This window comes from Vipera ursinii (genome assembly GCF_947247035.1).
Source record: "Vipera ursinii genome assembly, chromosome: 1".
Classification (NCBI taxonomy): Eukaryota; Metazoa; Chordata; class Lepidosauria; order Squamata; family Viperidae; genus Vipera; species Vipera ursinii.
The window spans coordinates 319,133,111-319,160,102 of NC_139512.1; the positions used below are offsets into that span (position 1 = coordinate 319,133,111).

At 38.7% G+C, this 26,992-nt stretch overlaps 1 protein-coding gene across 2 annotated transcripts in view; it reads right to left on the minus strand.

The window, feature by feature from the left end:
- BCL2L11 (BCL2 like 11) overlaps positions 1–22,414 on the minus strand; it is a 34,306-nt gene extending 11,892 nt beyond the window's left edge. The window contains exons 1-3 of one of the 2 annotated variants that reach the window (XM_083349537.1): positions 22,241–22,414; positions 20,378–20,807; positions 4,438–4,550 (exon numbers count right to left, since the gene is read on the minus strand). In XM_083349537.1, coding sequence (XP_083205663.1) covers positions 4,438–4,550; positions 20,378–20,783 — 519 coding nt within the window. In that variant the 5' untranslated portion in view covers positions 20,784–20,807; positions 22,241–22,414. Of the gene's footprint in view, positions 1–4,437; positions 4,551–20,377; positions 20,808–21,739; positions 21,955–22,240 lie in introns of those variants that run through there. The other variant, XM_083349538.1, reaches the window with a different exon arrangement.
- Positions 22,415–26,992: the final 4,578 nt, after the last annotated feature.

Consider the following 26,992-nt stretch of genomic DNA (forward strand, 5'->3'; position numbering starts at 1 on the left):
TGTCTAAAATCCAATTCACATATAAACTATATGACTCATCATAACATTTCGTTACAGAACACCCTTCTGCACGTTATTTTCGTGTATGACAAATCAGGTGTGTGATGCTCTGCCAGCTGAACAAGAAAGCTACATAGTCCAAAATAAAGGCGTGAAAAACCGGAAGGAGCTAAATATAAAACATACTAAATAGCCAAAGAGGTTTAGCCAAAACAAATATCTAATGGGAAGCAAAACAGTATTGAGGAAATATTTCTCAGGCTGAAAACAGCAGCCTGGAAAAAATCGGTACATCATTGGTGCAAATTTAACCAGTGATGCAAATAACATGGGCAATAAAAGGAGAGAAATGGTAGTGGGAAGCTTAATCCTTTCTTACTTACTTCCCCCTGCCTACTGGTTGTGGTCCTTCACGGTGAAGATTCAGCATCACAAGCCCACCACCACCTTTCCTACGCAAATGTCTTCTTCCCCCTAGTCAACCTATGAACGCTTCACAGACACTGTAGGAAAACAAAGAGGAGTCTATTCAATGCTGCTATCACAAATCGGTTTATGGTAACAATATGTGAACTTCTCAATAGGAGTATTAGGTCTGTCAACCTAAAAGCCAAAGACCCTCACCATATACAAGGACAGTAAGAGGACAGGATGAATGCCATAGAAATCGAAAAGACATTTAAGTATAGAGGAAGATAAGCAGTTTATATGTACATTTAAGACATACATATCTTGCACATACAAAATTTCAGCAGAAGGAATCAAGCTTCAACTGCTATTTGTAAGTGGGCAATATTAAATTGGACACATTGAAATCCAAAAAGGATCTACTTATGTATGACCCAAAGCAACACAGAGCTTCCATCTATCTAAAGATGCCACATACAATACAAATTTCCCATACAGTAGCAGAATGCATGGAACTATGGTATATTATTTGATTCTCATTACTCTTAAAACAATTAGAATCATCCACAAACTCTTAATTACACAAAATTATGATCCATAAGCTATTCCATTTACAAAACACACCAAGAACCAATAAGGAACCTTAAAGTGACATGCAACACATGCATCAATTGTCAAGATATAGCATCTGTTTTGTCTCTGAAAGGCATTTATCATTTTATTGGTCAAAATTGCCATTTTTCTCCCTTAATTGTAATCCGGCTTACTAATATTTCACAACTCAGGCATTTACTATCACTTTACCTCCATACCAGAAAAACATTTTGTACTTTAACTTCTTAACATAGGGCTGCTGTTAGAATATTGGGAAGAAGAAAAAAAAGCATCTTCCACTTCATATTTCCTTTGATGCCCTTGTCCCCTTCCCCAATCCAGTTAAAGGATACTAAAACTCAACCATCATGTGAACAAAAAGTTCTAGAACAATTTGTTTCCTGCTTGTTCTTCATCTATAGAACCCTGTTCAGAATTTTATGGAGAAAAAAGGGAATGGGTACATGCAATTTCAAAACTGTGAACTGAGTATTATATCTCAGAATACATATTACCATTTTAACTGAAAGTTAGTAGACACATTTATTTTACATTGCTTGTGAGGTTTCCTCTGGCACATTCAGTATGCACCAGAAGAATGGGTGCATACCAAATTGAATTGGCAATAAGGTGCAACGCCTTGGTGAAGGAAGATGCATTATTCGATTCCTGTGACACTAAGCACAGCCACTTACACAAGCATGTGGAAGATTACTCTCAGTATGCTTTTTGCCCCCACCCCCAGAACAGAAACAGATAGTGTTTATCCTGTTGTATGTAGAGTGTTTCTCATGTTACAATTACTGATAACATTAATTGTATTATGATCACACAATTCTTTTTTAATGGGACTTGTTGTTAGTTGCGAAGTCGTGTCCGACCCATCGCCACCCTATGGACAACGTTCCTCCAGGCCTTCCTGTCTTCTACCATCTTCTGGAGTCCATTTAAGCTCATGCCTACTGCTTCAGTGACTCCATCCTTCTTCTATTGCCCTCAATCTTTCCCAGCATTAGGCTCTTCTCCAGTGAGTCCTTCCTTCTCATTAGGTGACCAAAGTATTTGAGTTTTAGCTTCAGGATCTGGCCTTCTAAAGAGCAGTCAGGGTTGATCTCCTCTAGGACTGACCAGTTTGATCGCCTTGCAGTCCAAGGGACTCGCAGGAGTCTTCTCCAGCACCATAGTTCAAAGGCTTCAATTCTTTGGACTCTAATGGGACTAACAAGATATAATGCACTACTTTTACTGTTAATATTTAAACTATTTTAAAATAGCTTATTTATATCTAAAATAACCAAGACCTCCAAGGTCTCTCCCAGCTCTGTTGTATCTGTATCTCTTCAGTTCCCAAGACAATCCTGTCTATACTCAATATTTCCACATATATCCCAACCTAATGGCCTTTCAAGTTTCCGTCATAGGAATTTATTTCATTCATCAGATGCTGAACATAATTTATAAATACTTATGTGATAATACAGTTGATTGGCCTTTGATATTTTCTTTTATAAAAAGCTTTCCTTGTTTCTCTCTTCCACTACAGATACCAATGACTTACAAAGCATATCAAACTATCTCATACAATATATAATTAGCAATCACACAAAACAGAAATACATTGTGGGGTTCATGCATTCAACACATGATGACAACCACTGATTTAAAATAGAAATTAGGAGCACTGATTGATGATAAGGCTATCAGGCCCATGAGCATGTTCATCCAATCCTAGGAAAAGCTGCCAAGGCAGGCTATGAATTTGATCATTGCAATAGAAAGAGAAGTTGTGTGATTCCCTAGAAATCTTTCCACCTAAAAGAGGGGAAAAATCCCCATAGGTTTTCCCTCATGAGTGGAAAAACATCTTCTAGGGGACCCTAAAAAAGCAGCCCATCAACATCCTCCTCTCTAAATTAGTTTGGTCCAATCTGCAAATTTCTGTAACTGCTTCAAATAAGGTCAGGTTTTCAGTGCTTTTTTTAAAAGAATCTGTATTGTAACATTTCAAAAATCCAAGAAAACAGATAAAACGAAAACACTACTATCCCACTATCCAAAAAGATGATATGCCACTTATTTTAAAAAATATATATATTTTAAATTTGCTTCCATTTTCTCCAGACTGAAGAGTTGCTCAGTTCCCAAAATTCAGTTTAAGGAAACCAAGCTTGGTCCTAGGTTCTAAACCATAAATTTCTCTTACCTTAGTTCAGTAGCCTAAACTGATTTCTACATGATCTCCTGCCAAATCCAGTGCTACTTGGTTTAACTTTCAATTCCCAGCAGGAACTAAAGTCGATGCCCATTGCTGAGCTAATCTCAGTATGCTCCTGGCATTAAAAGGAGTTTTTACAACGAGTACAAATAGTCCTCGACTTATGATCATAATTGAGAGCCCAAGATTTCCATTGCTAAGCAAGGCAGCTATTGAGTTTTTTCCCATTTTACATTTTTTTTTTTGCCACAGTTAAGTGAATCGGTGCAGTGATTAAGTGAATCATGCAGGCGCTAAGTGTATCTGGCTTCCCCCATTGATTTTGCTTGCTGGAAGACAGCTGGGAAAGTTACAAATGGTGATCACCATTTGTAACTGGGACAGTACCACTATCATAATCACATGCCAGTTCTAAGCCCCCAAATTTTGATCACGTGAGTATGGGATTACAGGAAGGCTGCAATAGTCATAAATGTGGAAATCGGTCGTAAATCACCTTTTTTTGGTGCCATTGTAACTTCAAATTGTCATTAAACAAATGATGGTAAGTCGAAGACAACTTGTAAATGCCAAGCTAAGAACACTGGAGGAGGAAAATGAAATTAAATACTAATAATGCAGATCCTTATGCTGTTCTAAAAGGAACTGTGTAGTATGCAGTTTCAAAAGGTTCATCAGTTCAGAGTTCAGTAAGTTATATCCTTTATATATACTACTGGTTTGCATATATATATAATTAATATATCACACAATGTAATTAAAATTAGTTCATACAGATTGTGTAGAATCCATCCATCCATCTTTGTTGTGGTGATTGATACAGAGCCTATCATAAAACAGTCGTTTTCTTTTTCAGGCATCCATATGAGCCTGAAAATAATGTCTTTTTTCAGGTCTCCACTGAAGCCTAAAAAGATGCTTTAATTGGTAGTAGATAGGTGCTGTGTATGCATGAGGTCCAAAGCACAGGCCTACTGTGTAAGATGTGTGTGCTTCTTGGATTGTAAATACACCAGAAATAAATAGTGTGCTTTCAATGTAAAAAGGTAAAGTATTCAAATGTGTCATGTTTGAAATCAGATATATTTGAGGACAACTCCAGTAGTTTAGCAAATGTTGAAATATTTACATAACACTCCCTTAACCTTTGTTTAAGTAGACAGAACTACATCACTAAAATAAGCAAAAGAATTTAGAACAATAAAAATATTAAAAGTTACCCTTCTTGGACAGTAGGAAGCATTAAATTCATCTCCAATACGTCGTAATTCCTGTGCAATCCATATTTCTGGCTGCATATCCTCAGGTATTGGCCGTGACTGCCATCTGGAAGCTGTATCGAAACAACACAATTTTTTTTTTTTACATTTCCAAAAGATTTTCCATATCCATTTCCCACAGTGCCCATGCATTCAATGATTTTACTACTTATTTCTCTTAAAGCTATAATGATAATATAGAAGAAAACTAATTTACACTAAAGATGTCATCGTGATATCTAGAATTAATTTTATATTAAAGATATATTATCTAATTCTATATTCCTTTATTCTTTATATCAACTGAATCTATTAAACTGTAATCTTTTTCACCTATAGTAGTAGTAAATTGTGCAAAGCTATGTCTTTCCACTCAGCTAGGATCAGACTCTTTTACAAACAATTCAAGAGTGCTCCAATAGCTATCTGGGAAATCAAACTCTAAAACACCAGTAAAATAGTATACAAATAGTCCTCGACTTAGGACAATTGAGCCCAAAATTTAGGTTGCTAAACAAGACAGTTAAGTAAATTTTGCCTCATTTTATGACCTTTCTTGCCACAATTGTTAAGTGAATCACCAGTTTTTTAAGTTAGTAACATGGTTGTTAAGTGAATCTGGCTTCCTCATTGACTTTGCTTATCAGAAGGTCGCAAAAGGTGATCACATGACCCCAGGACACTGCAACCGTCATAAATTAGTCAGTTGTCAAGCATGTGAATTTTGATCCTATGACCTTGGGGATGCTACAACAATCATAGGTGTGATAACAGTCATAAGTCACTTTTTCAGTGCCATTGTAACTTTGAATAGTTATTAAATGAGCTGTTGCAAGTTGAGGACTACCTGTATAAAGAATCACAAAAAAATCCCATACAATTAAACAGAACAAAAAACCCCCAGAGGATTATTTCCCCCAAATGATGAAATGAATCTACAACATAGAACTTTATATTCTGATGTCATGCTTATTTAAATCCCAATTCCCTCACAAGTCAGCAATCAACAGTAGCATTTCTACCTGTCATTTCTCTGATTTCCAAACAGCACATAGTAACATTATCTCTGGACTAAACATTAGAGAATTATGATTAAGTTTATGATTCTTCACTGTCCCGGGGTCATTTGTTTGAAATGGGCAGCTACAAAAATAAATACCGTATTTTTCGGACCATAAGACGCACCGGACCATAAGACGCACCCAGTTTTAAGAGCAGGAAAACAAGAAAAAAAATTCTTTCTCCTTCTCTCTCTCTCTCCCTCTCTCTCTCTCTCTCTCTCTCTCTCTCTTTCTCTCCCTCCCTCTCCCATTGTCCCTTCCTTCCTTCCTTCCCTCCCTCTTTGTCCTTCCCTCTCTGCATTAGAGCAGTACCCGCGGAGGCGGCCCTGCAGCCCAGCTTTCTCTTGCAGAAAGCAAGCAAACTCCCTCGCTCAGTTTCAGCTTCCCTTGCTACAAGAGAAAGCAGGCTGAAACGAGGCAGATTGCAGCAGCGCGAGATCAGCCGATTCGCATTCCTGGCAATCTCCCTCACTCCGTTTCAGCCTGCTTTCTCTTGTAGCAAGGGAAGCTGAAACTGAGCGAGGGAGAGTGCAGGAGCGTGAGATCGGCGTTCCTCAGCACGTGCCGATTCGTGCTCCTGGCAATCTCCCTTGCTTTCCACTTGCGGAGGTTGGAGCTGGCCATACGGATCACCTTCGGACCATAAGATGCACCCTCGTTTTCCCCCCCACTTTTGGGGGAAAAAAGTGCGTCTTATGGTCCGAAAAATACGGTATTTATTCTAGGCTCTGTAACCATGCAAAACCTGAGGAACAGTTTCTCATATAACCTAGCATTGCGGAGATGTGCTAAAGGACTGCATATCACATTAATCAAAATACTAGTATGTACTAAATTTATTATGGCTTCCTATTATTAGCAAATTATGAAATGTTTGGAACCAGGTTTAAAGCTGTCTTCCAAATTATGTTTAAATGCACTCTTTTCAAAGGTCAAGGAGTATGCTACTTTCTGCTCTCAAGTAGAAGATGTCAAGCAATTTCAGCTGAAACAGTATATAGTCCTTAACTTATGAACATTGTTACCTGTTACTTCACTATTCAAAGTAATAATAGCCTCCAAGCCAGTTACAACCTAAATTCATACTTAAAACTGCCCCCATGGTCATATGATCACAATTGGCATATTGGCTGATCACTTTGCAACCAGCTTACATTTATAACAGTTGCAGCCTCCCTTAGTCATGTGATTGCAATTTCGGAAGTTTTTTGCAGATTTCTAACAAAAAACCCCACCATTAGTTAAGATGAATTTACTCTTAGGACTTTGATAATTCCACTCTCAACTGGAGTAAAGTGGTCGTAAAAATGGGTCTGATCATGTAGTAAGTTAGAACTACAACAACTTAATAATGGGAATTCCAGTCCCAATTGAGGTTGTAAATCAAGGATTATACATATCTGTAATCACAGATACACTGGATACATGTATTCAAAACAAAAAAGGAGGCAGTATAGCCTTAAGTGCCACTTGAGACAATTACTTTTTCTTAAGACATGTTAAAAAAATATCTATTTTAAGCATGCAGGCTCAGATAACTTATTCACAGACACTGAAGCAAGCCATCAAAACTCATATACATGATTTGTTTTATTCCTTACAAATCCTTCATCAGAACTCATCTTTTCCTTGGAGTGGTTGGCACAATACACTGATTCCTATGCCCAGTTACAACTTAGCTGTTAACCAAGGCCAAGATACGTAACAAAATAATGCATATTTCTCTCATGTATTCTGCTTTATCCCCCTCCTTCCTCTCTCTAATAATATAGGGAGTCTCTGCAGGTATTACTCTGCTACTTGTGGTGGTCATTTCTGCTTCTTTAAGCCAGGACTGTTTAAAGATGTTTCTGCAGTCATGTGGCCCACATGACATCACACTGCAGCACAAAATGTACAGCGAAACATGGAACACCATTACCCCAATAACATAGCGTTGCAAATTCCTCAGTGTGCAGAATGTGGATGAAGAAAAAAACTGACGTAATTTAAAAACCGTATTGGGATTAGGATGCACCTAGGTCAGTGATGGCAAACCTTTTAGAGACCGAGTGCCCAAACTGCAACCCAAAACCCACTTATTTATCACTGGGTGCCAGGTGGGCGTGGCCTACTGGGTGGGTGTGGCTGTGGTGGTCATGGAAGATTGGGTGGGTGTGGCCAAGGTGGGTGTGGTCACCTCAACATTGCTCATGGGAAGGGACACCTGTGGGGGGCAGCTGGTTGAAAAGGGACAGTTGCCACCTCCGAGGCATGGCACAGGTGCCCACAGGGAGGGCTCTGAGTGCCGCCTCTGGCACCCGTGCCATAGATTCGCCACCACTGCCCTAGGTGCATACATCACACTAAATATGGTCCTTTTTTGACTCAATACAAGTTATCCTTGTTCAGCCACTGCAATTGGTTCCAGTGACTCAATCATTAAGCAAAGCAGTCACTAAGTGAAAAATCACATGATCTTTATTTTTCTTTTGCTTTGCAGAGTTGGAAATGTACAACCCCTAAACAACTGGGTAAGCCCAAATGGAGGAGGTTTCCAAACCTTCACTCATGAGGAAGCCAGGTAAAAGGGAAATCTTATAGCTCTTTCCCCTCCCCTTTGGAATGCTCACCCTGGGGCTGGGATAATTCGCAAAAGAATTAATATTTGTATACATTCATTGGAAAAGATTACCTGAGAGTAACCAGATATACAATGCAGAATAGACATTGAAAGGAATGTGGTAGCTTTCTTGAGACTGCAAAACGCCAGCCTCTTAAGAGGCAAACAAAAGCCTTTAGCATGAAACTAATTAAGAGTCTTGTGTCAGACACAGCCTCAACTGGCCTGAAGGTTGTAATCAACTAATTAAGGCCACAGAGCTGAGCTTTTTAACCTGTGTGGTTAGCACTTTTTAGGGATGTGCTGCAGCACAGAGGAAAGCAACTTAGGAACAAATAGCTTCTTCAGGTAATCTCTCAGCTCTGTGAAGAGTGAGAGGGGGAAAAAAGGGTCAGGTACAAGACAACAGGTACTAAGATGTGACTGAGAGATGCTGCAAAGCCTATGAATTCTGGCCCTGGTCACAAAGATAATGGTTGCTGCCTAAAGCAGTCCCTAAATGAGGATTATCTGTACGGGAATCTGGCTGCTATTATCTGTAAACTAGGTTTTATGGGGGGTTGTTATTGTTTAGTCACTAACTTATGTCCAATTCTTCGTGAGCCCATGGACCACAGCACACCAGGCCTCCCTGTCCTCCACTGTCTCCTGGAGTTTGCCCCAAATGTTTTATGGGTACTATATATGAATCTAGTCAAGGGTGAACAACATATGTGAACATAGCCTATGATGTACAAGAGGCAATCTTAATTGTTTTGAGATGCGTGTATGTTCTTACTAGACATCTGAAAAACAGCAAGGGGTTCTTCAAATGAAAGCATGAACTTTTAACTCTATCACATTTATCATTTGTAGGGAGAGTTCCACACATCAAGCGCTTGGGTTATATTTGATATAGGTAAATAAAGGTTTATATCTTGCTTAGGACAAAAACACTATTTGGTATCTAATTATTTGTTATTAGATATGAAGAGGAAAAAAATACTGCCTGGCAATTGCTTGCATGTATTAATGTAGGAGCGTTGATAACATTATCATAAAGCTGCAGTGTCCATAACGAATCTCAGTGATGTCAAAAGTTTACATGTGTCATAATGCAATCCCACTAAGAATACAATTTTATAATTTGTATAATCTTGTCATTTTCTCCCCGCATCACTCAGTTCTGGCCTAACTTCTCCTGCCAACAAAAATGAATAGAGAATACAGGCACATACAACAGCTCTTTTTACACAAATTATTCTACAAACTTGGCATTAAAATCTTTATAAGGATCATAAGGGAATATCCATAACTCTCAATCTCACAACAATCACTCTCAGAGCACTGAAGATGTTAAGCAAATGTGCCTGGCTGCAAACTGGGTGGAAAATTTATTTCAAAGCCAAACTAACATTTCATTGACCTACAAATGTATTGTTTTCACATTATAATTGAGAAAGACTATTATCAGATTTCAAAATAAGAGTTTATATCAGGCTCAATATTAGTGAGTTGCTTACTAAGCTGAAATTCATTCCACAGTCAATTCATTCAATTGAGTCATCCAATACTGGTTGACTCAATTCCCAATTTTTCAATCATTTTAAAGGATAACTAGCTTAATTCATCATATCTGAGGAGTTTTTCTACAATTATATTACAATGCCATTTTTCCTGCCTAAATTTAAACTGCTTAATTCTAATTTGATCATCATACCTGTACAGGTAATTGTATACTAATAATACCATCATAGAAATCAAAACAATACTCAAAATGTTCCAACAGTGAAGGAATGGAAAGGACAAAGCAAAGTAGCATTTAGCAGTGTTTGCAGGATTTGGCTGCTTTTGATGTAATGAAAAAAAAACAGCTTCAGTGCTGCAACCTCTGCCCCTTTGGACTATAGAAAGGGGTGAGGTTGCACCACAACACCACAATGCTGGGGTTTTTTTTGGTCTGATCCGTTTTGTGTCTCCTGTGGGACACCTGTGGCATACCTGTATTCCTTGAACTACTTCAGAGTATTCTCTTCCTAGTTCTGAATCTATTCAGTTGCACTAGCCAAACAAATACCTTATTTATGAATGAAGAGAGGTTAGCTGAGCTATTCAAGATTACATTGAAACAAACAACATCATTAGAAGACTTTTAGATGAAAGTGCACAGAGAATAGGAACTTAAAGGGCACTGAAGATCTTAATAGCTTTTGTTTCAGCATGCAAAATAACCTAACCCGTGTTATTGAAACAGGCTGAATGTTATGCAAACTTTTAAAGATTTTCTTTAAACAAAAACATTCCAGACATTGACAAAATATACCAACATATACAACTTGTATTACCCACTATGATGCTTATTAAGCAATGGATTATGCATAATGAGGGAAAGCATTAAATAATATTTTCAGTATATACTTTATTTTTCCCCTCCTGTTTTAATGAAACCATCACAGGATTACTTTATTAAAAATAATCTTATTTGTTGTTCTGTTATTCAACTTGCATTTGAATTAATGAAACATATAAAAACAGTTTTTCCCAACTCTAGCCCAAATATATCAGAACTACTAGTTGTATATCTCCTGGTAGTACAGAGCTATTTATAAAAAAATCCCAAACTATAAAATGCCACTTAAGCAAGTTCCAACACCAATGTAGTATTCAAGTTACGTACGTGACATCTAGTGCCAGCCAAAATATTTTGGTGCCTGAGGCAGAAAATTGGCAAAGCAGAAATTAGAGCAGCCATGGCCAAAAATAATACTACTATTTCTGCCAATGGGAATGTGTATGGTAATAGGTACCTCAGCAGTCTGAGAAATAAAGTATAGCTTCAAAAATGTCATTTCACGATCTGTTTATAAGTAGCTCAGAGGTTTCTGGATGAAATCAAACTAACTAGACCAAGAAAGTAATATCACTTTGCATTTAATAATGTAGCACCTAATTTCAGTAGTAGAAAGGACTTTTCAAAAAGAATAAAATTGTTAAAAAAATTAATGTTATACTATGCAGTGTCAAAATATAAGAACAATGTAGGTTGTTTCATTAGATTTGGGCAAAAACCTATCAGTGAAATTCTTCATTAGAACAAAAGGCAACAACTTACTCTGTCCTCAATTATATAGTGAGAGTTTTGCATATTACACAGAAATCAAACTATACCAAGAAGCTGGTGGATCAGAGTTTGAGAGCCACCTGCTTAAGCTTTGTATATCACTTGACAAGATGTTAGTTTCACATAAGCAGACAAAAACAGAAGTGTTCAACTAGCTACCAAAATCATATAAACATATAATGGGACCTATGAGACTACAAAAGTATAAAAAAGCCTTAATTGATTATAAATCACAGTCTCTGTAAGTCAAGAAATTAATATAAATGTTTCATGTGGTTAACCATGAAATCAATCTGAGATTTTCATAAAGGACTTTTTGTGGGGCTGCAAGATCAAAAAGATTAGGAGTGTCAAGTCATTTAGTTATGCAAAATACAAATAAATTTTCTAGTCATAATATCCATTCAAAATACTGAAACTATATTTAAACAAAAGATATGTCACACTACCTCATTGAAAAAAATACAATCATTACTGTAAAGATGTCCATCGTGCATTACAATGTATCTGTTCTATTATATACAATACCCTTCTTGCTAGTTCTCAGCATAACCACAATTTTAAAAAAAGTTTGAAATATGTCTACATCACCACTCTCATAAAAATTGTCACTGTAATAAATGTTTCAGTAAAATTCTGGTTAACTTGAATAAATATTACATAGGCAATATTTAAACATCTAACATTACATCCTGCCAAGCATAATTAACTTAAAGGGGTTATTCTTAGCTTATCTTCTCTATTGCAATAATCCCTTCCTGATCTGCCAATCTCTAAATCACTTTTGTGCAAGGTACCTTGGATTAAAAACATTTGCACTGTATAATATATAAACCTATGTCAAATGAGGAATTTTCTGGAAAGATCAGGAAATGGTCCTTGAAATACTTCTGAAATACTTCCAATCTCACACAGGAGAAATGCAGAAGATAGCATGTAATCATCTCACTTGCATACTATTAAAAACTACAGTCATGATAAATATTAAAATTGGAACATACACCCTATGTCAGCAATTTAGGAGACTTGTGAGCATTTATGTTTTATTTTGAAAGTAGGTTAGGATTTCATTGAAATAGTGATATTAATATAGTGGAAAAGAAATGAGGATCCCACATATGAGAACTTTTATTTTTAAAAAAGTGTTTTGTTCCTCCCATTTCCCCCCCAACCCCCCACCAAAGCTGCTGCTACAGAGAAGCACAGGTATTCCACATACTCCAGGCGCTGCTAATACAAGCTCAGAAAACCTAGTAGGAAAGCAGTAAAACCTACGTTGTACTAAACTTACAAAAAAATCAACGCTTTATCCATTATAACCAATTTCTCAACATAACAAATAATACAAATATAGTTCTCAATCCGATTAAGCACATAACAAAAAAGAACGGATGCAGGTATGCATGAAACTTGGAGAAAACAGAAGACAGGAATCTTTCAACATTCTTAGCATAATGAATTGCTATATGCATAAGGGCAACAGTCGCATTAATTGGCAACACACTGAACAGCTGCTGGAACTTGATGCCACAGTAATCTGAGAAATGGAGCCGAACTCTTCATGCTTTGGGAATGAATTGCATACATGCTTTTACTAACCCTTATAGGTTATTTACATCACTTTCATCTCATAAATATACTTCAATCAAAATATAGGGGACATTAAAAGCAGTTTTTATAATATTCCCAAAATACTTTAAATTTTTAGTAAATTTTGCTTTAAAGTTCCTGTCAGGAAACAAGAGATTCTTTCATTCAACCAAAAAGCGTTTAAATCACACAACTGCTAAGAGCCAAGAAATACGGTGGAATGACTTAGAAACACAGGAAACTAAATATAAAAAATATTTTAAACACATTTGACTCATTTCAAACATAGTATGAAAAGCACAGAATCAATATGAAACTAGCCTATAGTAGAAAGCTCTTTATACCATAAAGGATTAAGATATAAAATTCTTAGAATATATTATTAAAGTGGTCTATTTGAACAATATCGTGAATGTATCAATGTTTTAAGAAATCAAAATGCTCCTACAACCATTTCCCTGGCCTTCAGCTGCTCTGAATTTTTTTTTTGCTTACATTCTCCTCATAAATGTTACACTAATTCTGGAAATGTACACAATATTTTGAAACTACAAGAAGTACAACTAAAAGCTCATAGTTTCTGATCAGAGCAGTGGGAATTAACATCTTCTACACTCTAGAGCACTACTGTACTTGAAGCAGATTCTTTATCACAAACATAAAGAGATCAAAAATTATAACCAGCCAGGTATTATTTTTTCAAACTTTGATCTTTTGTTTCTTTGCAAGGATTTATTACAGATATGGCCACATGAACTTCATTTCACATTAATCTATATACTACTAAAACTCTCATGTATGTAACTTTTAACTGGGTGAAGCGGTGCATCATAGGGCAAAACTTTTTGAAAAAAGGTATCTCAAATGGGCTAACTTACAGAATGTGTCCAAAATCCAAGACCCGTAATTTCCACGTCATAGAAATTTGGCAAATTTTATAAAACACTTTATGACTTAATTTAAAATAACATATTTCCTGTAGTCAACTCCTGACGTTTGACTGTGCTATACAATTCAACATGGGCTATTTTTCAAGACAGATATATCTCTAAATATCCTCCTAACTTTTCAGAATTTTTCAAATACATTATAAGCTCTGCCACTGTTGAAGGCATTGAGGAATCTGGTAAGGAAATATCTCTGGAACGATTGTCTAGTAATCGTATAAAAGCACTAGGTGTATTAAACTCTTCAACTCTTCAAACAAATTTTGAACGTTGGCTGGAATGTTTGAAATATTTTACTATGTAACACTGTTGGTGTTAACAAATAGCTAATTATTATACTGAATTTGAAAATTAAATTGTACAAATCATAATTATGAATAGATTTCCATAATCAAGCACAAATGCTAGATATGACTATTTACTTTTTGTTCATTATTAAGCGTCTAAATCAAATGCAATACAAATCATTTCAAAAACTTGAGAAATTGGACCATCATCTTTTTTACAGGATGAAAATCCTAGTAAGAATCTAATTACATTGTTTTGCAAGTCAATTAGTCAAAGTAGATCAGCTGAGATAAACAGGTAAAATAAATTACCCACTTTTTTATCGGTTCTTTTTTTACCTCTACAAAACAATTCAAGAAACTGAGAGTTGGCACAGATGTACTTCAGCTACTACCCACAAAGCAAGTAAATTTGTGCTTCCAATTGTCAACAGAGACTGGATTGGAGTCAGAAGGACCTCTAGTGAATTTCAGGAAGTGTAGCAACTGGGGAAAAATAAGGAAAACCCTGCCACAACTTTCCTCATGGAAGCCATAACCCATTCAAACCAGAAGCAGTTTTTTAATAGAATCATATATTACAAAGGGGTTATATATAATGCAAAAAATATTTAGGTATAATTTTTTTCACCAACTTAAAATCTATGCCAATATTTTGGCCATTGATCAAGGGACTTCACAGATCTGAATGTTGAATAAATACATAAAAGAATATTGTATCTATCATAATCATAATCATAATAGTAAAGTTGGAAGGGACCTTGGAGGTCATCTAGTCCAACCCCATGCTCAGGCAGGAAACCCTATACCATTTCAGACAAATGGCTGTCCAGTCTCTTCTTTAAAACTTGTCTATCCTGGCACTTGTAAAATAAAAAAGTTCATTTTTTAAATATAATCTGTATTTACCAGAAATCATTTAAGCAATCTACACAAAAAGAACGGGTAGTGTGCATCTCATAGCCATTTTTAAAATTTGTTCATCACATACAAAATGTTGGATATAATTTGGCACGAATAGTATGTCATCTTGATGTGAAGATTGCTCCTTCTGTGAAAGCAGGCATTCTTTTTGGTGAGCTTGTATGACTTGCAATAGTTTCAGAAAACAGACAAACTGGGAAGCAATATAAAAAAAGAACAAGCTCCTTTTTCTGACTTAAAAAACTGCATAATTGTGCAGGTTTTTTTAGTCTACATTACTTATTCTTTCTGTTATCATTTCAAATGACTTTTCAATATTCTATTGGCTCATATTACGTATCTCAATTAGTATCATCATTGTGAAGCCCTACTTCCTATTGAAAATAGGAAAGCAATGTGTTTTTAAAACAATTCAAACATAAGATCAGTTTTACCTGAAATATAAAGGATTATATCAGGGGTGTCAAACTCAATTTCATTGAGGGCCGCATCAGCATTGTGGTTGCCCTCAAGGGGCCGGGTGGGTGTGGCCAGGGTGGGCGTGGCCTACTGGGTGGGCGTGGCTAGAGTGTGTATGGCCTACTGGGTGGGCGTGGCCAGCTCTACATTGTTCGCATCAAGGGTGCCTATGGGGGCCTGGGCAGGAGTGGGACAGATCTGAGGGTCTCTGGCAGGAAGAGGCTCTCTGGGCCAGGGCCAAGGCAGTGGGGGCCATTCCCTCACTGTTTCCAGGATGGCTTCACGGGCCGCATGAAACCACTTCGCGGGCCGGATCCAGCCCCCGGGCCTTGTGTTTGACATGTCTGGATTATATAAACAGCACAATGCAGAAAAACTCCCCCCCCTTTATCATTTTAAACTCAGATATAAACTTTGCTGAAGCTGCAAGAAAGATATTCAGAACTTTAAAAAGAAAAAGACACAAGAATAAAATCTTGATTTAAACTCATCATAAATGAACATGATTAAAATTCATAATCCCTGTTACATAACTGAAAGAAGATGTGCACTTAACTTGGCTAGTTAACTCAAAATGGTTCATTCTGCATAATTTTTCATACATAGGTAACAAACAATAAACAGTATTTAAGGTATCACAAGTCATTTGTTGGCCATTTTCTTCAAAAAAAATTAGCACAGATAACTTTTAAAAAGCTTTACATTAAAGCAACAAAAAATCAAGTTGTAGACTTAAAGGCAAAAAAGAAACCCTAAGAACTGGCTCAGAGTAATAAAACTACACATAAAAGCTAGAACAAGAGCAAAAACAAACATCTGTCATTTTGTACTTCCAAGCTATCTCCTTTGAGGTTTGTAAAAACCACACTGCAAGACTTGACAATCTTCACAAATTGAGTGAGTTTGCACGGCTTATAGTAATCATTGGTTTGAAATTATTTAGTTTTTGAATTTTATAAAGATGCAATTATTTTTCAGTTAATATTTTCAAAACTCATTTGCCCATATTCATTTTTAAAGAAATTTGTAAACTAAAACATCCATTTGAAGAATAATTGTTGACTACCAGGTTCCATCCAGACTACATACTACATGGGTCTTACATACTCTATAAATTGTACATCGATAGAAGCCATTTTACTGGTCTGCTGAACTTTAACAAACACTAATTTTGTTCTCCTACACTATTTCTAGAAAGTCTGCAGAAGGTGGGCTTGATATCACAGAAGTCCTTATAGCTCCCAAATAGTTCTCTGAAACTATGTTTATGTTCTGTTCTAGAGGAGTAACTTGATTTATCAAGAATACCAAACTCTTCAACTTAGAAAATAAACTCTTACATCCTTAAAAATCTTGTGTGTACTGTCCACGGCATACATTCTATTCAACAATCCTAGCATTGCAAAATGTGTAAGATCATTTTTCATTATCACCATTAAACAAAATCTGAGCCCATCTGTACAATCATAGAACTGTAGAGTTCAAAAAGATCATGTAGTTCAACCCTCCCTCATGTGGTGGAAAAATAATTAAACCAGACATGTCAAACACAAGGCCCGGGGGCCAGATCCGGCCCGCGAAGTGGTTTCATGTGGCCCACGAAGCCATCCCGGAAACAGTGAGGGAACGGCCCCCACTGCCTTGGCCCTGGCCCAGAGACCCTCCTTCTGCCAGAGACCCTCAGATCTGTCCAACTCCTGCCCAGGCCCCCATAGGCACCCTTGATGCAAATGATGTAGAGCTGGCCATGCCCACCCAGTAGGCCATACACACTCTAGCCACGCCCACCCAGTAGGCCACGCCCACCCTGGCCATACCCACCCAGCCCCCTGAGGGCAACCGCAATACTGATGCGGCCCTCAATGCAATTGAGTTTGACACCCCTGAATTAAACCATCCATGAGGTGGTTCACCCAGGGATGAAGCACCCACAACACCTAAAGTAAACTTTCTTCCTGGCAGGGTCCATTTTTTCAGATTAACTGAGTGCTGATTGATCAACTGAGAAAGAAATTGACAAGACCTGCTTGTCACCACAGGCAGACATAGTGTATTGGAGAGACTGACCCAAAGTCACCCAGATAATTAATTACCCTGTAAACCGCCCTGAGTCCTTCGGGAAAGGGCGGTATACAAATCTAATTAAATAAATAAATAGCTTTCATACCTACAATGGAACTAGAACTCACAGCTTCCTAATTTCTAGCCTCGTTCCTTAACCATCCGACAAAACTGGCTCTCCAAAGTAACTATTCCACATCTATACTGATTTCACCAGCAGAAAGCTTTTCCTTATATTAAAATAAAGCTAAATATCTACAATTTATGCCCATTATTTCTGGATCTAGTTTCTTTGGTAATGAACATTAATTCCTGGCCAGCTTCTACGTGGTTGGTACCTTTTTATGTACCTGAACAAAACTGAAGAATAACTATATCATTTGAGCAACAACGATAACACATCATCTTTGATAGCTGCTCTAAAATTGGATTTTTCTCCTTAAGAGGTCGGATAAATCTATCTTCTACACGAATACTTCATATAATTTCATTTAATAAAATAATTTAAGATGATACATTCAATTTTCTTGTTACTTTCATATATTATATAAAGGCAACAAGGCAACAAATACAGGAGCTGAATCATTTCTAGTAGAACCACTGGCTTAACCAATCCAACACAAGCAGGATGCTGAAAATACTCAGTAATGTACATACCGTATTTGACATCCAATAACATGCAAGGTCCCTTTTCTACTTGTTAACTTCATTCTTTGCTTTGCTACTGTTGCCATCTTTTCCCAAACAAAGCTCCTCTGTTTTAACTGCTGTAGGCAGAGATTCAGCAAGTGTAATTTTCCCCATTACTGCACTTCCTCACCAGAAAAACCAGCATTTTAAAAATGCTACAAAACCTTTATGATTAAAGGTAACAATTGCTTGCATTACATGTTATCTGCAATACAAAAAAAAATCACTCATTTTATGCTTTACATATTGTCACCATCTACCACCTAATCAATAGGCTGTACAATTTCCTGAGATGTATTCAATATTCTAATCTTTCAGCTATGTCAGGCAAATTAAGCCCCAACAGAATCTATTTTAAAAACCAAGGGATTTTTTTTTCCTCTCTAGATTCTGATTGGTGGAATTTTCAGGAAGTACTTTCAGTTTCCATGGTAAAGAGTGGAAGGTAAACATGCCTGCAATATAAGGTTAAGATGCCTAAGCCACTTTAAAAAGGGTATATGCTCTTGGGAGTATACTGGCTTAAGTGCATATCTGTGCAAAGTAGCTTCTCTTACTCCTAGTTTAGTGCTATATAAACACTGTACTCAAAGCAGAAAATCAGCTATGCTGAAGTACTGGGAACAGGATGCACTATAACACCTCATGCATACATATCCCAAATGGGAATCTTGTAGGAACATACTTGAATCAATTTGCAAAACACCTAATTGGTGTTAACCTTTTTTCATTAGACAAGCCTCTTTTTAAAAGAATCTTGGACTGGACCATAACAAACATGTTCTTTTTCCAAGAAGAGTCTGTGTGCCTTATGGGAGGCTGCTATTACATGACATAAAGATACTTAGCAAACAAAATTAAACATTTTCATTTTCAAAAAAAATTAACCAATTCATTTCAAAAAGAGAGGAAGACTGGTGCAGCTTAAAGCAGCAATGGTTCAGTATCCTGTACAGAAACTGTATATTGTAGTTATCTGAAAGCACCCACCCACTATTTTTTTCAGGAAAAAGAAATAAAGATAGAGCTCTTGACCACTGCATGCTTAAAAAAACCCTCCATTATAGTAAAAGAAAATTTAGAACTCACTTACCCCACACATCTCTGCTCAAATTATGCAAAAAATGTTCTGAAAACCAATTATTCATTCAGAAGCCAAATAAATTCTTATTTTAACTAGTACAAATCCATTGGTTATAGTCCTCATCTAGGGCCAAACTATAGGGATCATAAACACACTGCTTCCCATTTCTTCTAGTTTTCACTAAGGGAATGAATAGGAACAGGAGGCCCACTCTGAATAATAGCATTGACACTCAACACTATATGCCCCAAGATGGAAGTGCTTTTGGCATCAATGGAAACTCCCATCCTGGAGATAATAAATGTGAGACTGTGATCTTCACTTGTACCATAATAAAGGAATGTTTAAAATCAATTCCTGGGTTCACTATAATCCTAATCCTTGACAATCATCTCCATTCTACTACATCATTTTCAAACATTCACACTGCAAATGACATTTATATGCAGTAATACAATTTATGTTTTACTTCTTCCAAAGCCACAAACATTAAAATACTCTCCAAACAAAAGGGCACAATATTTTCAACAAGCTGTAAGACAATTTCAGGTTCATTTCGATTTTCTCCCCATGCTTTTCTATTACAAAAAGTTATCCTTATGAAAACTTATCTTTTTACTTTCATTCTAATTACTTTCATTTTATTTATGCAAGAGTCAAAACATTTCCTATTACATGGTGACCTTTACAAAGAGCTCCATAAATTGGCCAGTACTCTTATCCTAGTCATCATTATGAGAGGGTTAGCTGCAAAATTTTCAAATGCTAGGATTTATGTATTACATTGGTACCCTATCTTTCCTTCAAAAAGCTTCATATTGTCTTTATTTCCCCTATGTATATGCCTATAAAGTAAGCTTAAGCTGAAAGAAAATGATGAAATCAGGATCCCAGTAAGCTTGAAGGCTGGGTAGGGATTTGAACCTGTATCTCCTCTATCCAACATTTTAATCAGTATAGCTTGCCTTGAACTGGAGTTCTGTTACTACACAAGACAAATTATTTCTTAGACCAAAGCTCCAAACCACACACACAGGCTTCAAAAGGGAGTAGGAAGTGTTGATTGTATTTCAAAAATGAGCTAAAAGTTTCTTACCATGCTCTTGCTTACCCATTGCACTTAGATAATGATTGATAGCTTGACACGGGGGACTTGGAGTCTGTGTAGCTTTGTCACAATTCATAGGTGCAGAACTCCTGTCGATGTCAAAAGAGAAATACCCACTGGAGGATCTGGACAGCAGTGGGGATCTTCTTACAAACATGAACAACGGGGATCTGGTAGCAAATGGACTGGGACTGGAGGGTGGTACCAGTGGTCCCTGAGGGCTAGTGGGTGATAAACTGTCCAGTTCACCCAAATGATTACCTTGATATTCAGTTTGTAAGGAGGTAGGGGCCCCAGGTCGAAGGTGAGGAGGCTGTGCTGGCCTTTCAGCAGGCTGCAATTGTCCACCTTCTCTCTCACACTCAGAATTTAAATCAGAAGATTGTTTTGCCATTTGGTCTTTCTTTTTCACCAAGCCCTGGAAGAAATATTGGGGGGGGAGAGAGAGAAGAGAAAAACATCTCAAATTACACATAAAGTTCATTCAAACTTGGTAACAGTGATGACTGGCAGTAGATAGAAATCAGTATCAACATATTTGCATTGCAAATTCCATGACATTTTACATTCCCCACTGGATTTCAAATCTATTAATTAATCTTCATTCCCTGCGTGTCAAACTTTAAAAATAAAATACAGTAATTGATAAAGGTGTTTTGCTATATTCAATACAACATATCTCAAAGGGTAAAAAAAAGGCTTGTTGAAAAGAAAACAGTAACAGTAGTTTGTAAGAAAAAAAAACCGGGGGGGGGGGGCAACTAAGCAATATTCTAGGTCTGATCTTTGGAGGAGAGGGCAAAGGAGCCGGCTGGCTTTCTTTTAATTAGAAGGGGGAATGAAATATTTAAGCTCAGGATCCGCACCCTCCAGCCTTCCAAGTTCTATACAGGAGAGTCAGATAAGAGTTTTGAAATGTTAGAAGTAGATGCGGTGATTGTGCAGGACGGGGAAGTCGGCCAGGCTCTCTCGCTCCATTGTTCTATCGAATATGCTGATCGCAGCAAGTCTGGAAGGTTTGGCAAGAGCAATCAGTTGTAAAAGTGCGTCACAATAGTTTGTACACTGCAAAGTGCTCCTCTGTTCACTCCACCTCCCCTCATCCTTTCACGTCTACGATCAAACCCTTCACTACACTACACGCAGGGGAAAACGTCTCACTTCGCACCTTTAGAAAAAAAAACCACACACACTCTTTTAATGAGTTGTTTAGCGGGCGGCGAAATCGCGAGGGGAAAAAAAAAAAAGGCACGAGTGAGAAACGAAGCGCCGACAGGTCACCCCAGTCGCCAGGCAAGGATCGCAGGCTGCCTCCCTCCCACCCGCCCGCCCGCCGCGCTCTTAACTCACCTTTATTTATTTTCGCTCAAACGCCTGTGTGTCCCGCGACTGGACTAGGCGCTCACGCAAGCAACAACAGGTTGTAGAAAAGGCCAGCGCAAGCCAAGCACCCACCCCCGAGTTGGGGAACCATCACAAGCAGGGAACAAAAAAGGTGATGGTGTGGGAAGTGGCCCGGGGGGGCGAAACAGCCCCGCGCCGAGAGTTGAAAAGAAATCCCAATTACGAGGCCAAGTCACCCCCAATTCGCCTCGGCAAGGCCTCTCCCCAGCTGCTTGAGCGACACCGGGGGAAGAGCTGCGGTCGGGGCGGCGAGAGCCAGGTCGCTTCCCAGCGAAAACCCAACAAAGGGAGCGCGAGTGCAAAGGCAGGAGAATAACAGAGCCAGAGAGAGAGAGACACGCAAAGGGGGAGGGGACAACCAGAAGAGAGGGTGGAGACACCAGCGCACACCAAGATACCCCGGCCCCCAATCCCGCCCTCCCCACCCCGCAAGCCGGCAGGACTTACGCCTTAAGGTTCCTGAATCATCCCAGAGGCGAGCCGGAGCCTTCCCGGGCACCGAGGGCGGTTGGGAGCGAGACGCTCGCGCACCTTTCGGAGACGGCTGGCGTCTGGTCGCGCGGACAAAAACAGCAGCCAAGCGGGCGACGGCGAGAGCCCCGCACTCTGACTGCCTCTCCGGGCGAAGAGGAGAGAGCCCTCCCCGTCGCCAATAAAAAATAAGGCAGCGAGGCCAATCCCGCCTCGTTAGAGGCGGTCCAGCTCCGCCCACAGCGCGAGGGCACTGTTTACATTTATATGCTGGGAGGGGGGGGAGGCGCCCACACGCGCGCGCGCGCGCGCGCACACACACACACACACACAAGCAAAAAAAAGCGGCCTGCCACAACCCTGCGCTGCGTCGCGGCCCGCCCTTCTTCCCTCCTTATGTCCTCAGGAGCTTCCTGAAGCCGCCGCGGTGACGACGGCAACCGTGATCGAGAAAGGCTGCTGACTTGCAGCAGCCACGCTGAGCTCTGCTGTGCTTTCTCTACGGACGCCCGCTTCCAGTTCTCTTGCTTAAACCTGCCAGCAACAACGAAGAAGAATCCGAGAGTCTAGCAACTGGCAACTCGCTTCCGTAGAGAAAAACATTTTCGTTTGACAAAAGCAGAGATGTAGCCGCATCCCGCAATATCTGTTACTCTCCCCCCCCACCAACAAGCTTTTTTAAAATAAAATAAAATAAAATAAAATAAACCACTAGACTAGACGCCACCTCCTCCCTGGCTTAGAAGCTTCACACCCCAAGATGATTCATTCTGTCCAGGGAGAGAATTCTAGCCTTGTGGAAGAGTAGACGTGACCAATGATTATGATTTGTATTTAGATGACTAGCACCTAAACATTGGGAATAGCTTGTCACAATAAAAGCGCAATGCAAAATAGGCATAGGCATCAGAGGCCAGAAATATAATAATCTGGATAATGAGGTGCAGACTTTGAAATGAACTACAAGTCATGCTTGAGGGTCCAAGCAGGAGTTCAGCAGAGATGTTCAGCAGCAATGGTGGCATCAGCCTCCTGGCATCAGCTAAACACAGCACCAGGACTTTTGTCCCCTCCACACTTCTCAATACCACAACCTTTATCCCAGAATATATCAGAAAAAAAATTCGAAAAATTCCAATATCAGAATAAACTTCTAAGACATGGATTGCTAGGGAATGCTGCAACCAGCACATCATCTAAATCCCCCAGGCCAGGTGTCCCATAACAAAGCTGGACTGAATATGTATGTATGTATTTATCAAATTTATATGCTGCCTGACTGCCAATGACTCTGGGAGGCTCACAACAACTGAAACAAGAAAATTACAATAAAACCAATTAAAAAGAAGAGGGGAGGATAAAAGAAAGCAAGAACAACAGGTTGAACAGAAACAAAGCAAAGGGTCTCACTCTCCCTTGTCAAAGCCCTGGGTTAAAAAAAGGATCTTCACAATCCTTCTAAACACCAGAAGAGTGGGGGCAATCTGGATCTCAGGGTAGCCTCATTTCACAGGGTAGGCATTGCTAGGAGGAATAAGTCCTTATAGATGACACTGCTTAATCAATGGAAATTGAAGCATGCCAATCCTACACAACTGAACTGGCCAGCAGTATGATGGGAGATAGTGGTCCCTCAAATAACCAGGCCCTGTGCAATGTAGGACTTCAAAAATTATGACTAACATCTTGAATCACACTCAGAAACAAATTGACAACCAGTATGTCTCACAATAGGGACCATTACGGTGGGAAGGTAACAGCATTCTGTGCGCCTTTGGCGTCTAGTCATGCCGGCCACATGACCACGGAGACGTCCTCGGACAAGCGCTGGCTCTTCAGCTTTGAAATGGAGATGAGCACCGGCCCCTAGACTAGCATGCATGTGCGGGGGAACCTTTACCTTTTATGTCTCACAAAACAGGGATGTTATAGGGCATATCAATATGCTGTTGTGATCTGGACTAGTTGGAGCCTCTGAGTGTTTTTCAAGAGCAGCCTTATGCAGAATGCATTGCAGTAATCAAGCCATGAGGTGACCAGAGCAAGAGTGACTATCTGAGAAGTCCCCAATCTAGGAAATGGTACAACTGATACATCAGATTAAGTTGTATAAAGGCCTTCCTAGCCACCTGCTCATTGTGCAGAAGACATGAGTTCAGGCCAACCCCTAGATTTTGCATTGTTCTTAAATGGGAAAACGCAAACTATTGTACAAATGGAATAACTCCAGATCTAGGTGGTCCAAACACCTACAGCCACTTGGCCTTGGTAGGATTCAGTTGGAGAACTACCTCCTCATCTAAAACTCACAGCCTCCAGGCACTGGAACAGAACTGTAACAGCCTCGTTTGGCCAACCCATGGTTGAAAGATTCCAAACCAACAGATGATCTCACCTAATGATTTCATGTAAAAGGAGGAGAGACAAAGAGTAAAACCCTGTCGCATCCTACCCACAAGGGGCTTAGGAAGTGATCTCATCCCTCAAATCAACACCAACTGAAGCTGGCTCCAGAGAAAGGAAGAGAAACACACAGAACTTGTTCAAAAGGAAACTGTGATCAATAGATTGCTTTCAAGGCATGAGGTACCACTCCCTCCTACAAACAGGGCAATAGCACAGAATGGACCCAATTGCAGGCCATTTGCCTGGCCATCTTTATGACCTAGAGAGATCTGGATTCAGTAAACAGGTGGCCAAGCAGACAACACATAGAATCCTATGGACTTCCTTAGTAGTCAGCAACTCATCCCAGATCATACTCCCAGATTGAAACACATGCACCTCGGCCTGCCCAGCCCAGTTAGTGTCCAGTTGGAGTGAATTTCATTTTATTTGCTAGATCTTATTTGCTCTGTCTTATCTGATTCAGAGGAAAAGTCAGTCATCAGAATATTGATGGTGTTGTGGCCTAAATCTTTTGACTTTCCCAACAGACAGATCCCTCAGTACTCTGCAGCTTAAATGCCATAAGCTCAGCAACAGTGTTCTGCTGCTATTTTGAAAGCTGCCTGACAGAAAAGACTGTAATCCCTTTATTACAATGCTACAAATTCTCACTTAGTCACTCCTGGAGGATACTACATTTAATATTTTCAAAAATAACTGAGAACTAACAATCAAAAGGCCACACTCCTTCTTCCTCTTCCCAGAAGAAATCATCTAGCAAAGTAGCTGAGGTAATTTTAAATTAGATTGGAATGATCTAGCCCAATCCAAATCTTTCCCCTCCCAATATATTTGTCACTTTTGTTGTTGTGTGTCTTAACATATTCTCTGAACCTCCCCAGCTCCATTCATCTTAATACATGACATCCTCACCAAGATTACATCACTCCACCAATCAGCAAACACTCCCATCAAAAAAATGGGGGGGGGGGGGCAAATCCAGCTTTCCTCCTAGCAAATCCTTGTCCTATATTACTTGTTTTAAGGTTCTCTATATGTGGAAATTTATAAATATTTTAATATTGATTTACATTCTAAAATGTTTAACTTAACGATTCCCTGCTTTAATATGATTTTAACATTACGTAAGCCATAAATTATATTAATTGTAAAAGTAAAATGACTGGGCCGTACAGGCATTGATTATCCACCAGCAACTTGCATCAACAGCCATCTCATACCTCCAAACAGGATCTCAGCAATTAGCACAATGACTATACTACATGGTAGCTAGGTTCACATAACAAATTAACATATAGTCAACTGAACAGTGGTTTACTGATCTATATAATCCATTCATTCATTCCTCTATAGCTAACACTGTCTTGATTCAGCCATACAGGATTTCAAAAAGTGTCCTTTTTCCCCATCCTGTCCAATTTAAGCTTCCCAAAGACTTGTGACATGACATGCCATCTTTCCTTCTTCCAATCCCCTTTTGCTTTTACCACATCAGAAACCCTCTTCATCAGTCTTGCATTTCATTCCCATCACAACTAAAAGCACACACATCATTTCACAACAATATTCCAGTAAATTCCTCCAGCATGAACTCCACACTTTGTTTTCACACAAAATCCACTGCGCCAGTCTTACTAAAACATGCCTTGCCTCAACACAATTAAAATGATTTCTCTTGACTTGATTCACACATTGCACTAAACCCTGATTTTGCTTTGCATGATAGGTAACCCAGATAGGATTTCAGAAGTGCTATTTCTCAATATAAGAAACTCAGGTTAACCCCCTCATTCAACTACAAACTTGAGGGTTGGCTTCAAATATTTCTCAGCCTAACTTTCCACATGCAGCTGTACTCTTACAAGGTCTTTGGAAGAAATGTAAAATAAAAAATGTACTTTAGCATTCTTTCTCTCACAGAGTCAATCCAATATATCTACAGTAGCTGGTTCACAAATAGGCCTCCTCAACTGATGCTTTCCAGCAATTGGAATATACTGGTAGAATCCTTTTTTCATGAATTTAATCCCTTCTTGAATTAATTTAAATTAGTAGCTATTATTACATCTTGTGTCACATCAGATGGCAGCACCTGGACAAACGTACCTGGTTCTTGTCAAAAAAAAAAAGCAAAGCAAGGTCAAACTTCATTAATATTTGGATGGGAAACTTATCAGGAAATACAAGGAGTGTAGACTGGGCTAAGAATTTTTTTTAAAAAGCCTACATGGAAATGGCAAATTGTATTGTTGCCAACAAAACTACAAGTTCATGTAAACTGGAATGGTTTCCACCCCCAACATTTCCACAGTGCTACTA